This window comes from Rhopilema esculentum, chromosome 11 (assembly GCF_057945365.1).
Source record: "Rhopilema esculentum isolate cy_ngs chromosome 11, ASM5794536v1, whole genome shotgun sequence".
NCBI classification, from domain to species: Eukaryota; Metazoa; Cnidaria; class Scyphozoa; order Rhizostomeae; family Rhizostomatidae; genus Rhopilema; species Rhopilema esculentum.
The window spans coordinates 6679376-6693491 of record NC_142825.1 but is presented as its reverse complement, the minus strand read 5'-3'; the positions used below and the strand labels follow the sequence as shown (position 1 = coordinate 6693491).

The 14116-nt window shown below is 35.1% G+C and overlaps 1 protein-coding gene and 1 long non-coding RNA gene across 2 annotated transcripts in view; one reads left to right on the top strand and one right to left on the bottom strand.

Moving 5' to 3' along the window:
* The window catches only part of LOC135694189 (uncharacterized), a 69598-nt gene extending 66870 nt beyond the window's left edge, over window positions 1-2728 (bottom strand). Inside the window, exon 1 of the long non-coding RNA XR_010517139.2 lies at window positions 2585-2728. This is a non-coding gene — a long non-coding RNA (uncharacterized LOC135694189). The remainder of the gene's footprint in view (window positions 1-2584) is intronic.
* LOC135694187 (putative cytosolic iron-sulfur protein assembly protein CIAO1 homolog) lies at window positions 2705-12357 on the top strand. Its single transcript, XM_089111645.1, has 13 exons — window positions 2705-2838; window positions 4082-4160; window positions 4337-4416; window positions 5462-5542; window positions 7341-7460; window positions 7603-7688; window positions 8195-8256; window positions 8387-8463; window positions 9377-9439; window positions 9851-9938; window positions 10658-10721; window positions 11500-11559; window positions 12153-12357. Exons 1-13 carry the CDS (start codon window positions 2802-2804, stop codon window positions 12264-12266), a joined length of 1011 nt encoding a protein of 336 aa, XP_088967771.1. The 5' UTR covers window positions 2705-2801; the 3' UTR covers window positions 12267-12357.
* Window positions 12358-14116: the final 1759 nt, after the last annotated feature.

Here is a 14116-nt window from a genome sequence, read left to right as displayed (position 1 = left end):
CATTCCCCCCCTTGAATACGCCACTGAGGTTAATGGTTTTATTCTGTTGAAAAATATTTTTCTGTACTTCAAATAACAAGAAAACAATATTTGTAGCTTGGAGACAAGGTGAGAATTGTTCAGACAGTGATGCAAGGTGCAGTGAGTGGCAAGTGATGGAGAATGCAAGAAGAATCCAGATTGGATGTTAAAGAATTGCTGCAAGTCATGCAAATGTGAGGGTTTGGCGATGCTTGTAAATCTTTATGCTTATTAATGTATAATATCCCAAGGCCAGGTCGAAAACTCGAGCAACTCGGGCAACTCGGGCAATCCTATTTTGGTATAAGTTAAAATTCTAATCCAACAGAAAATATCATTTTACTAATTCATCAATGGTAATAAGTATTGCTTTCCATAAATGATGCTTTATTTTTAAATGCCCTAGTTGCTGGAGTTGCACAATGTGCTCTTAGTGCAACTAGATCCCCACTGTAGATTTTTGACAATAATCTCAGTTAATTGCAGTAAGTATACATTTTTTAATTCACATTCAAACATCAGTAATGAAAAAAATTATGCCTTTATCTAATGAAAAAAGTTATAAACTAGTACATAAATCTCTTTTTCTAAGAATTTGTCAGTTTTACAACCCCTGCTGTTGTTTCTATCTATAGAACTGTTAATGTCTGCTGGGCATGCATCAAAACCAGAAAAATAAATTATCAGAAGATATAATATTAAACTTTTATAAACAAATGTCAGCTATGAGAAATACAAAAATGACATCAAAATGCATACCTGACAGACATTAAAGATTCATTTCATAGACACAGCAGCAGGATTTGCAAAATGAAAAGATTTCCTGTTTTATAAAGTGCTTGATCACTTGTTAACACTACTTTTTCTTTTAGCTCAAGCGTTTATACACCTCAAGACTAAAATGGTCAAACATGATGTTCAAAGATGCAATCTTATGACACTGTTATAGTCAGCATTGTTTTAATATGCAGGGTTACAAACACAAACCCATTATCTTCTTTAAAAAGCCTTAATCAGCTCCATATTTCAAATAAAGTACCAAATTCAACTTTATGTTGTTGCATTACTCTTGTTTTCACAGTAATCTACTATAAGCATAAATTATAATATTATTATTTGTTACATCCCTTTTTATTGTATCTTCATGATAGAGCATTTATTGAACAAATCCTTCAGTTGTATAATACTTTGTAGAGGTGAACAGAGCAATAAGAGTACAAGTTTATTTCCCCTAAATGATCAAGACAGTCAGTTTATAATGTTATATTGTATGGTGGAGTAACGTCTAGGTTGATTCCTGCTAATGGTAGAGCTTAGAAAAGTTAGTACAGCAAAGCCATACAGTTTAACAGGTTTACTGTAAATCCTTGAATTAGCCCCCTGGGGGCTCATCTATTTTTTTTCATATTTTTGTATGTTGGGTATTTGAGGGGGGCTTACATGAGGGGGGCTTATAGAATTATAGTAGACATCATGAGGACATCAAAAGACCTTATGAATTTTAGTAGGATTTTTTTATAAACATTCAATTACTGTAATTATCTCCAGAAGTGTGAATTTTTGTGGTAATTAATAAAACACCAAAGGCAACCTTAGATGACAACAATAAACAAATCAAGGCAGGCCAATTCAAGGATTTACAGTAGCAGTTGGGGCTTATTCAAGGAGGGCTTATTGACAATTTTTTAGCTCTAGGGTGGAGGCTTATTTGAGAAGGGGGGCTTTTTCGAGGGGGCCAATTCAAGGCTTTACAGTACTGCCAAACCTTATAAAGAGGTTCAACCATATATTTAGGTGTCCTATACTTGGGGTCAGATGAAACATGATCAACATTGCTCAATCAATGTCAAGATGAAGACATTCTGCTGACTGACTGCTGACTTGAAAATTAGATCTTTCAAATTGTAGACTCAAAACGTTGATACTGCTGGCACACCTGGCATTTCAGGGTAATTTTTACACACCTGCACCTGAGGTGTGTGGGCCCACGGGCTGTGACCAAACATGAAATCTTGTGAAAATCAGCCATACATTGCAACCCATAGCTTCGACTGTGATGTGACTCTTTGGGATCGTAAAACCAGGGGTGCCTACCCTGGAGGGGTAAAAGGACAGCTGCATCTCCTGCCCTCTTCCAGGAGGGGCAAAGGGGGCAAGCAGTGCCCTTAAATATGCTGTGATTATTATTTTTTTCTTTTTACATTCTCAATGATTCTGCAATCATAGAGTATTGAGACTAAGCGAACAATCAAAATTTTGGAACCAGCCCATTTATAATTGCCATGCTATCTGTAAAACCAAACCCAAGAACCTCTGCTCTAAATCATCAAAGGAACACCCTCAGAGAACAGTAGAGCCTTTGATTGCAAAAAACCAAATTGTATGGGTGGCACAGATGCATGCAAATATGTTATTTTGTACCACCCGCCCTCACAAGTACTGGATTATGATAATGAAAAAAATCTACTTTTTGCCCTCAGCACCAACACTGCCCCTCCTGCCTTAATCTTGTACGATATGATACTTCGAGAGAAATATAAAGGAGATTAAAATGAGAACTTACCAGAACTATGAGTTTTAAAGCAAGGAAGATTCCGGCCTTTTTGCAATCAGTTTTTCGCCTTCAAATTACTACACTACACATGACATGATTCCGATAAAACAACAACAGGAACAAAATATTCCCGCTGAAAAAAGGCTCTCCAAATTAGCCTCGCTCTGATAAATTTGTATATCATTGAATGCCACACTTGGCCTATGGATAGAGAAATGGTTGAGTGATGTCGACTACTGTTAAAGAGTTGGCTGTTTTAGAAGGTTTGTGAAAATTCTTCATTCTCCTTGAAAACTTTACTGAGAAAGAGCTTTGCTTTCAACCTGCATTGTTTCGTTTACTCGGCATGAGTGCATAATAGTACAATCTGAAAGAAACACATCCCCCTGAGCTGAAAATCTGGGCGAGGGTAATAGTTTAGTAGGGGTCTCAGTTGCAAATGTGCTAACCTGTTTTCATGTATATAGGCATGAAGATCATCTGAACTACCTCTCTGATCAATATATGACATCACTTAAATTCTGTAGCTGGGCCCAATAAGAGATTAAGGATTTTTGCTAGGATTTGGAAAAAACTGAAGATGGAGAAGAGACATACAACTTGTTTGTTTAGTACTTGAGAATTCTGTTTTGATATGTGTCTCAAGCATGTGTATCAAGCAAAACACACGAGACATGTCTGGTCTGGCTAATTACAAACTATCTATGTGCTTTGTGATACACCAGTTGCTGAAGTGATGCAACCACTAACAAGGTGAAACATAGATAATAGGACTCTTTTTGGTGGTAGGAATGCAATCCTTTTAACAGGATGGAAGGGCCTTTTTAGTAATGTAAACAATAAGCAGATTAACAGCAAAGAAACTCTCCCCCAAAGAAAACAGCCACCTCGGTTTTGCTTATCTAAGACTATAACTAAAACATGTGATTTGCCCCCACCCTACTAGCGTTTTTGTTGAAGAAATTGGGCTTTCAAACCTCTGTTATGTTGTGTCTGTTTTCCTGTCAAGAAAGGAAAATAATGTAGATTAGGGGCATACGTATAGTGATGGTTTTGATAGCTATAAAAAATTAATTCTTTTCAGGCAAACCTCAAAAACTGGGTCTCAATTACCAGCAACACCATATTGTGGTTCTGAGACATGAAGTTTAACATTAAATCTCCTGGTCCACATCATTTTAGCTACCTGAGTCTGGAGTTGATTTCTAATAATGGGGAAAGGGCTACTACCACAACGGGTTTTTAGTGCATGGCTGACCTTTGCTTCCGGTGTTTTATTGATACAACCCTAGCAACATTTTTCAGCTACTGCTTTATTAGGAAAGGCTTTCTAAGCCATTGAAGAATCATAGAAAGAACAGACCATCCTGGCATAAAGTTATTATAAAATTCTAAACAATAATAACACTTTGATCCACCCCTGCTCCCTAGCTTCTACTCTGGAGCTATCTCGAAGAATTTTGAATAATCAATGGACCAGCTAATACTCTAATTATTTTGCTCTAGGACATGAAGAAAGGGTTTGGAATCTAGCATGGAGTCCAAGTGGAAGTCTTCTTGCAACCTGTTCTGGTGATAAAACAATATCCTTTTCTAAGATCTCATTAAGAATAACTTTGAAGCTTCAAATTAGAAGGCTATTAATACTGTGAGCATATCTTACCATTGCCTATGATTCTTGCTTATGTTCTTATTGTTCATGATTCTTATATATGCTTATTTTGACATCAACATCTAAGATTGCCTTTGACCGTCATAAATTAGAATTTGGGGCAAAGAAGGAGAGAAATGGGTTTGCAAAACCATTCTAGACGAGGGACACACAAGAACAATTAGATCAGGTATTTCATTGATGTGACTAACTTATATTCACAATGTTCCTAATGTTAATCAGGGGCCCAGTCTCTTTTTTGGAGAAGGCTGATCTTTGATATAAAAGAGGTCTCTATTTATCTTTCAAACAGAAATAAAATTTGATGACATTAACATTTTATTGATAACAATTAGCTGCTTAAGCTTCATTGCTAGTGAAAACACAAGAAAGCAAGAAACAGTTTGTAGAAAGAAAAGACCAAATCAAGTGAGGCTGCTACAACCTTCTAAAGCCTGACTACCTCAGGTTCAAAAGTGTCTCTCTAAATTTGTTTTTGAAAACATTTTGCTGCGATTGACTATATAGACAAGATTCTGACAAAAGACCAAGAGCCAAAGAGGACAAGAGCCCTCCCTAGGAAGGTCATGGCACTTACTGTTTCTTGTAAAAATATTGTTTCAATACAGATTGGCTTTAGAGATGCTTTAACCCCTTTTGATAGTGGATACTTTTTATTCTCAAAATGTGTTAGGTTGCAAATCAGTTTTATGCTACTCTAAGCTCTGCTACACTAGGAGGTTACTGTCCTATTTGCCTTTGTTGCTCAAACATTTGGGAAAAATTTATAATGACAACAAATGATATGTCTTCATTAAACAAATAATGTTGATCATCAAAGAAGTATTTGGCATAATCTTTGTAAAACTAAATCAGGCTAAGTCGTAACAAACTTACTTGAAAATAGCTTAAAATGATTTTAAAGAATGCCTGATTTGCTTTGATTTGCTCTTTACTTTTTAAGAACTATTTTTCAATGATTTAAACTACTTTAAAATTATTGCCATAGCAGTAGTTTTTGATTTCCTACTTGTTGTTGCCATAATCCACTGATTTCGATTAGAGAGACTTCTTATTAAAATTCTTTTTTAACCTTTAATAAGCACATTTGTACCATTAGGTATTTTTCTACTCTTTGTGCAATTTTCACATTTTCTTATTATTTAAATTCTGTGGTTTGATAAATCAAATCATTTTCTACCAGAGTAATTCCTACTATTGCACTAATTCTCTAGTTATATGGTCACCTTGTGGAAACATGTTGGCTTCAGCAAGCTTTGATGGGACTGTTACAATATGGAATAGAAGCAGTGGAGGTATGGAAACTGTTACATTTCTCTTTTGGCACGCAGCACTGATTGGACAAGTATACCGGACTCGTGCTTGTATTTTTTATATAGGCCTATTTTGATATACAAAAGGAAAGCCTTGTAGAAAAAGTATGAATATATTCTAAAAAGACTTATATTTCTCTATAGAAAATAATTTTCCTTTTTAGTAAATAAGAAAAAAGTTTTTCTAGTGTTTTTAGACATATTGCCAACATAATAATCGATCAAGTGGCCTATGTCATGCCCAGTCCTTTTCGTTTAGCGCGTGCGATCGCACCCGCACACGCCTGCACACGCGCAAGTTAAATTGCGCGTGCTTTTGACCACACGCGCAAACAGGTGTTTTTGCAGTTTTCTGTTAAAGGGCCTCTCCAGCCAAATTTTGCACTTGCATTTTATTGGCAATTTTTATAAAGAAGTTGAGCCTGCTGATCACGAATTCGTTATTTGTTTTTCGATATTTTTTTACAGTTTGTGAGATATAAGCTCTTGCATTTCGATAATTTAATTGAATTAACCGACAAACATTTTTGGTTTGGTGACACTGTGACGCAATTTTGACGTCACAGTGTATTTCGGATAGTCTCGCCTCAAACCGAATCGAACGACGGCGATTCGCAAATTAAACACTGCAAGTGATGGTACTCTCAGTTCTGTTCCACCAGCTTTTAGTTTGAGCATTTCAGACACCAATTCTGAAGCCTTTAGTTGTTCATCGTTTCTGGAGAACAACTGAAGTGACAATTTCGATTAATTATACGCGAGGGAAGAGCTGGAACAGGAACTGGAACTGGATGCAGTTATCAACGCGTGACCATGAGTCCTTCACGCTTCGGTGGAAGATATACGAAATTCATGGCGAACGAGAGCCGCACATTGTGACGTCAGAATGTCACCAAACTGATTCGGCTTTTGTCGTTTTTTTCTCGGAAAGGTGCAACTTTAAAGCCTTACAACTTCTAAACTAATTGGAATTTTTCAAAAACAATCACTTTGTCATAATACACGCACCAGATGCTAACTTTTAAGTCATTATAAAAATTTTTTTTTTGCTGGAGAGGCCCTTTAACATCAATTTCTCATGGTCTCATGATTGTTTATCCTTTCCCTTGTTGCTTGATTCGCACTTTTGACCACAATATGATTTTTCCAATTTTCGGAAGTGATGTTTGGCTTTTGACTGAGTGCTCCATTCAACTTAGCGTCTCGTCTTTCAGCTAATTCGCCATTAGCATGTTAAGTGTAATAACTGATTTCCTGTCAAAACGTAATTAGGCCCTGAAAGCAAGTAGCTGTTGGAAACAATTTTTACTTGCTCTTGTAACTTTGGAGAGTGACGACGACTTTTAAAAGATGGCTGCTAAGGGCAACAACATCTGTTATGTATTGATTAATTTTGAGTTTGCTCTTGCACGTATTCGAGTGGCTTTTTCCTTCTTGCTCCTTTTACCAATTTTATCAGGTTTGTACTTCAAATTTTCTTACAAGTGCGATCGCACGCGCAAATTTGTTTACATGTGCGATTTGCCACGCGCGTAATTTTGCTCACGAAAAGGACTGCATGCCATAAGAAAAGAGTCCTTATTATTTACCTTGATGACAGGAACAATTAATCACTTTTAGATACATTTGTAACATTGTGACTTTTCAAGAAACTTCTCAGAAAAACTGAGGCTTTGTGTATTAAAGTATGACATGTCTAATTCTGTGGAAGTGCCTAATCCATCTCACTTGCTTGAATTATGAAAATTCTAAAATATTTGTCATCCTTCTCTTTTTTTAGAATTCGAAAGCATAGCAACTTTAGAAGGCCATGAGAATGAAGTGAAGTCATGCAGTTGGAATTCTTCAGGTTCTCTCATTGCTACTTGCAGTAGAGACAAAAGTGTCTGGATTTGGGAAGGTGGGCAGAATTATTGCCAGATAATTTGCTATGCAAAAATGTCCTCATATCTTTTTTGACTTGCAATTGAATTATGCTATCTGTATATATTTTATGAAGTTACATTTTGTGTAACTTATTCAGCTCTGACCTTTTGTTATAGTTGAAGATGAAGATTATGAATGTGTAAGTGTTCTGAACAGACATACTCAGGATGTGAAAAAGGTCTTATGGCATCCAAATAGTGAGGTATTGTGTATTTTGCTGAATTTTTCTGTCGTATTTGTATATGTTGTGTGTTTTCAATTGCTTGCTAGAAATGGATTCCTATCCTGAGCTGAGCATTTCCCATAAATAACTTTCAACACGTTTTTCACCCACTGGTAAATGTGCTCTATAAACATAGATTTTTATGAAACAGTGTCATTCAAGTCAAGTCATTCAAGAAATCAAATTTGTGGTTTCCATAATTTATACAATGTTCTAACAGGTCAATAGAGATTCCATAGCGAGATTTAGATTTGATAATTTGCAAGGCAATCTACTCTATTGGGTCATTGTTTTCATCCATTGATATCAAATGCTTTGGTGGGCACTTACATGATTTATAAGGTGGGCACAAACAAATCATAATCCAAATGTAATCAATTTTGTGTAAATTGTTAGCTTATTAATTTGCAAGAGACAGATCTTTATGATTGAGATCTCCATGAAATGCAGATTACTCAGAACAATTCTCCTCTTGTTTGATACAGGTATTAGCATCTTGTAGTTACGATGACACTATAAACATGTACAAAGAAGATGAAGATGATTGGTTAGTTGAGTTTTAACTATTTCTTTATGGAGATTGCTGTTAATTTGTCTTTCACATAGTGCTTGATCCCATATATCCAACTATTCTTGTTCTATATAGCATAATAAAGCTGCCATCATTGTCTTCTTAGGTATTGTTATGATACTCTGAGAGGCCATTCTTCCACCGTATGGTCAATTTCATTTGACAAAACAGGAAATCGGCTAGGTATGACATTTCCTGGCATTTTGTGTATTATTGTTACTTTTCTACTGTGGATTTGTTACCCTTCTACTTTCCTATTTTTCAATTTCATAGAGGTTTCATCAAACAGCCTGCACCATGACAATTATAAGAATACGGCTATCCCCATAGAATAGTTGAAATCAGCTGAAAGGCATATGTTTATTGCCCATAATGGAATCTGCGTATTCTGATGACAAAAACTTTAGTAGAACCCAAATACAAATACAATGACAAATACAAGGCTTCATCAGAGCTCATGACATTTGCCCTGATGAAGCCCTGACTTTAAGCCCAATCTCCAGTGAGAAAAAAATCAGCAAAATGCGAAAAAGTTTGCGCGAAATACGTCTTGGGCATGCGCAGTTATCTTTTGCTGGGATTTCTCGCGAAGAATTTCTCTGCGAAAAAAAAGTTGAAATGAGTTTAACTTTTTCGCTTTTCGCTTGCAAAATCCTTCAACAGCCAAACATATTACGTATTCCTTTGCCACGCTTCCAAACTTTACATTTCAATGTTGTGAGGTCAACAAAAGCATTCAAAGGAATTTGTCACGTGAAGTATTTCGCAGCGAAATTTTGCAAGACTTTTTCTCACTGGAGATTGGGCTTTGCAGGCAAAATATTAGCATTTGAGTTATTTTAAATTCTATTTCTGAAAATGTTGGATTTTCATTATTGTTTTGCTTTGTTCATGACTCTTACTTTATAGATTTGAGATTGGCAATATGTAATGCTAGGTTTACCAGGATTGTGTATCAATATCATTGTACCCCTCTTCTTATGGATCTGCTAGATTCACTTTCAAAATTATGTATTCTAGTAAAGTTAGAAGTTGCTATTCAAGTTTTATAGCATCAATTTATCTGTATAAAACCTAAGGTGTTTTTGTTTTACAGTTTCTGGCAGTGACGATAAAACCCTAAAAATATGGAGATCCTTTCTTCCAGATAATCAACAAGGTTTGTCCGAATTCATTAAAATTGATGTGTTGACTTCTTCATATTTATTTTCCAGTCAAAATTGTATTTATTTCTTTAGCAGCATGAGCCAGGTCGAAACTGCCTAAGAAGTTGGGTCAAATCTAACCCAGTTTGAACCCTAATCAGGTCTGTTCACAAGATAGGATCCAACTTCTGCTGAACCTACGTTAGTTTCTGTTGTGTGAATAAGGCCATAAACATGATGAAATTCAGGAAAATACTTCAGCTGATGACTCTCTAAGCGTTTATACTCTCTTTGCTCTTTTTTCGATATTTTCTGAGTTCCGTTGTCAATGTAACTAATCAGAGTTTATATAGCATGATTGTACAATGTCATATACATTACTCCACGCAGAGAGTTATAATCTTATATGTTCTTTTAATTTTAAGGTATTGTTGCTACTGGCAAAGATCCGAAATGGAAGTGCATTTCTACCCTCTCAGGCTATCACACGCGTAGTGTATATGACGTAGATTGGTACGAGTCTTTAAACAAACTTTTTAGTATAATGTCTTCTATAGTTTAATTTTTTAGTTTCCTTCAGCAGAAGTCAAATATGTGGGTTTCTACTCTCGTTTACGTTGTCAAGGTCAAGTTTTTGCATTATGATCCGGCTGAGTAATACAACCGTATAACCTTTTTACTGGAAGAGCTACTCTAGCATCCTCTGTTACAAATATAGACATATTCAGCTCAACAAACAAAAATTTTGCTCACCATTTTGTTGCCATATCTCATTTTGTATAGTATTATATCTCCGCAGATTCTTCTGATTTGAAGTGCGTAATCTTTAGGGACAGAGAAAAAAAATAGATATAGATGTCACTGGTTAAACAAAGGTAGGAGGCGAAACAGTTGCCTCTAGGGCGAAAAGGAACAAGGGGCGCTGAAATGGAAGTCTCCATACAGCATATTTTTAGATAGGAAAGATAAATATGAATTTCACAATATAAATCAAATGAATTGTCAAAGGTTTTGATCTATAAGAATATTATTTATGACTTGTTCATTGGCTAGCAGCAGAGATACAAAGATTTCTATCGCCCATTAATGTCAGTAAGATTCACCAAGTTTTTGTTTTTTTTCTTTCAAAGCTTTTCACTTCTTATGTATGAACAATAAGAAATAAAAGGTGCCAAATTTACTTATTTTTGTTCGTGTTTTCTCTATTTTTTTGTAATTCCATTTTTTGATAGGTCTCATGAATCTGGCCTCATAGCTTCATGCGGTGCAGATGATGCGATGAAAATATTTAAAGAAGTGAGTTTGAAGTTTTTTCTTTTCTATACTAGTTTTATAACCCATCGTACTCTCCATTAACTGAGATTTCCTCTAAGGGTGCGTTTTCCACTGAATAAAACAGAAAATTAATCGATTTATGAAATCGTTAAGCGAATTTATTTAAGATTTTTGTTAACGATTTTTGTTGCCCTTTCCGTTACGGACTGAATTAATTCTTTTTATTGACTGAACAGTGTTGCAAAGGAACAAGTGTTTTTCCTCTGTTTTATATAAATTATAGTCAATGCTTCTGCCACTAGCATTGTCTGCTTGGCACAGCATTGGTTGATGTTTACAGATAATGCTTGCTCCAGAATTTCCAACCCTTGAAACTTGTCTGTTTCCAGAATCTCTGTTTGTTTTAAATTTGTTTTATTACTGTTTTTCAATTCTCTTCATATTTTTTCAGGTCTTAGCTGTTTAATGGTTTTATCTGAGTGGCATTAGAATTATTTTAAGTAGAAACATGAAAAAACAAGTGATATTTCAACTATGGTCAAAAATCCAAAAAACAGCTAGATGTTTTGCTGAGCAATTTTTGTCTATTTTATTTTTTGAAATTGTTCTGGTGGTACTCAGATTTTTATATGCACAGAATTTTTATCAGCAATCCTGGAAACACGAAACCTGGATGACAATTTCTTCTTTTATACAGAAAATTGTTTTGCATTCAACTATTTGTCATGTCTTTATGGGTTGTGGCACTTGTTAGGTATTCTTCGTTTCATATCCTCTTATGTAATATATCACCTTTTAGGATAATGAAAATACTACAGAGACTTCAGAAAACTTTGTCATTGTTGCTAACGTAACAAAGGTAAGAGGAATACCTTTTGAGTAATCAATAATTGCAGTCAGTTGCATTTTAAATGGTTTCATCACGGGGATGTCTGAAAAGTTCCCTCGCGGCCATTTTCCAGTAGAACTAGAATCTTGCTCAAAGGAACAAAAGCTGCCAGCCCTTTCTCTCTTTTGGTGATACTGTTGTGTTGTTTTGTTATGCTGCGACCTGCTTTTGGTTTGGTTTGAGCTTTACATTTAGTTTAGAAGGAAAATTGCAAAAAAACTATCACTGGCTTTTGTTTCTTGTGTACTCGCCAAGCAGTTATTGCTTAGTTTTTAGAGTGTTATAATTCATTTAATTATGTAGTGAGTTTACAGAACAAAATGACTGGTCTTTTTAAAAAGCTACCTCGTTTTCTGTATGCAAACAAGCAGTAATTCAGCTTAATTCAGACTTTTTCGTAAAAAAGTATTTTTCTGCTTAGCCAAGTTTTCACCCAAAGTTTCTTTAATCGAGTTAGGAGGTTTTTAAAATCTTTTGTCACCATAAAGCTTTGATTAAAGTATAGATATTTGCTCGTTCAAACAAAGTGTTTGTTATTTTAATGCGTCTTTCTGTCTGTGTAGGCCCATTCACAAGATATCAATTGTGTCAAATGGAACCCCAAAGACTCCTCATTGCTTGCTTCATGCTCAGATGACTGTACAATAAAACTGTGGAAAGTTACATCTATCCCGTAGTTATATTGAAATTATTATGTTTCACTCAAATTTTTGAATATAAATTAAGTACACTGTTGGTATAGATAAATGAATGCATTTTCAAAAGAGATACCTTTTTCGAATTGAAATCAATCGAAAATATTCTGTTAAAACTTTATATAATGTCTCTTTGTACGATTTATTTTGCTGTAAATTGCCTGAGATTCCTTGCTATTAAAAAGAATCAGCAAAATTGAAATATGAAGGCACCACTTGTTCGTAATAACCACCAGGTACTTAGATTTGCACACTCATTTTTTCAACTAAATTGAGATATAAAACTTCTCAGAAGTAACAAGAAGCTCGATTGCAGAGATGAATTTTAATTATGACATTGACAAAGACAAGATAAGAAATATTGTTGCCTTTTTGGTGCTCGGAAATTCCGACGATTTTTGTGTTGGTTACAGTATATGCTATGTTCGACGGCATACGATTTTAGTCCAAGTCTACCTCAGATGTCTGTAGTATATTTCATAAGCTATAAATGCTATCCACTAACCGTTTGGTGTGTTTATCAAATTGTGGCTATGTGCTAGTATGGCTTTCAAAACACTACTGTACACTCATTTTTTTATAAGAAGCTGGCTATAAGAAACGAGTACTGGACAGTCAGAAAGATTAGGAAACTTCAGTACTGGTGGCAAAACAATTAAGAACTATAAAATCATGATAAAACTGAGAACAACAAAAATTTGTAAAATCCAAGAGCAAGATTGCCCTGTTGGCCTAGAACTTAAGACATAAGGGATAAAAATATACTTCCCACATCTAAATACAGCATCGGAACGGAAGCGAATCTCTTGACGTGATCAAAAAGGTCACGAACATTTTGATAACGTCATTCATGACACCATAATTAAGAAACTCTTAAGAAACAGTGAGTATTGAAATTTCCATCGACCTTTGTTTCTTATTAAAAAATGAGTGTATTGCCTCAACAGTCGCAAGTGATATGCTGATTAGGCTTATCATAAGGTGACGTTAAAATTTGCAACACTTTGTTAAGCTGTCTTAGGGAGGCCGGGGCAGAATATACTGTTTCCAATCGGATGATTTTGATATGGAAATGGATCTTTATATTCATACTGAAAAATCAAAGTTGTACTTACCCCAGTTTGCAACCCATAAGCTGCTGTCCTAATGACAAGCCTTACTAAATTACAATTTCCAAAAGAAAGAGTTTGAATACTGCATGTATTGTTTCTTTCTTTTCGAAAAACGAAATCTTTTTCATCTCTTTCAGTTTTTAGTTTATTGCTCAAAAATTTAAGTTTTTATCGTTCATCTGATAATAGCGACGAGTAAAAATGACGTATTCCCGCCAAAACCAATCACAGGGGTACATATGGTATATCTGGTCTATTCATTGCTTGTTTTTTTGAATATATAACTACATGTACATTTATCTCTAGCTAGCTGTATTAACAAAAACTACATCTGTTTACTATTATACTGGTCAATGACAAAGCCATTTGGTTTAGAACTTGCTGCTGCGGTAAAATTGGTCTTATCCTAGCGACCTAGCCCAATGCAGTCGAGTAGTAGCCATGAGACATAATAGGAATTATGATTGCATGGATGTAAACATCAAAGAAATCTATTTGGTACATTTTTCGAAGAATTGCCCGATAAAATCAAAGGGGGTAGGTGTGAACTCTATATCATACTGCAAAGGGGACGCTTTTTTAGTTTGGATACTTGATCTCTATTCTTGACGTATTACCCTTCATTAGAAAACACAAATCATATTCCATTACTTGAAAACAAGTGATGATGAATCCTTTTCTAAAATTAGTTTTCTTACTTCTTGAAACGGCCTTGCTTAT

Bases quoted from the DNA above. Each gene is read 5' to 3' on its own strand.
- LOC135694187 (XM_089111645.1), top strand. From the start codon at position 2,802: ATGTCGACTACTGTTAAAGAGTTGGCTGTTTTAGAAG. The intron at 4,417-5,461 runs GTATTTCATTGA...CTAATTCTCTAG, and splicing joins CACAAGAACAATTAGATCAG to TTATATGGTCACCTTGTGGA. The intron at 9,440-9,850 runs GTTTGTCCGAAT...TTTAATTTTAAG, and splicing joins TCTTCCAGATAATCAACAAG to GTATTGTTGCTACTGGCAAA.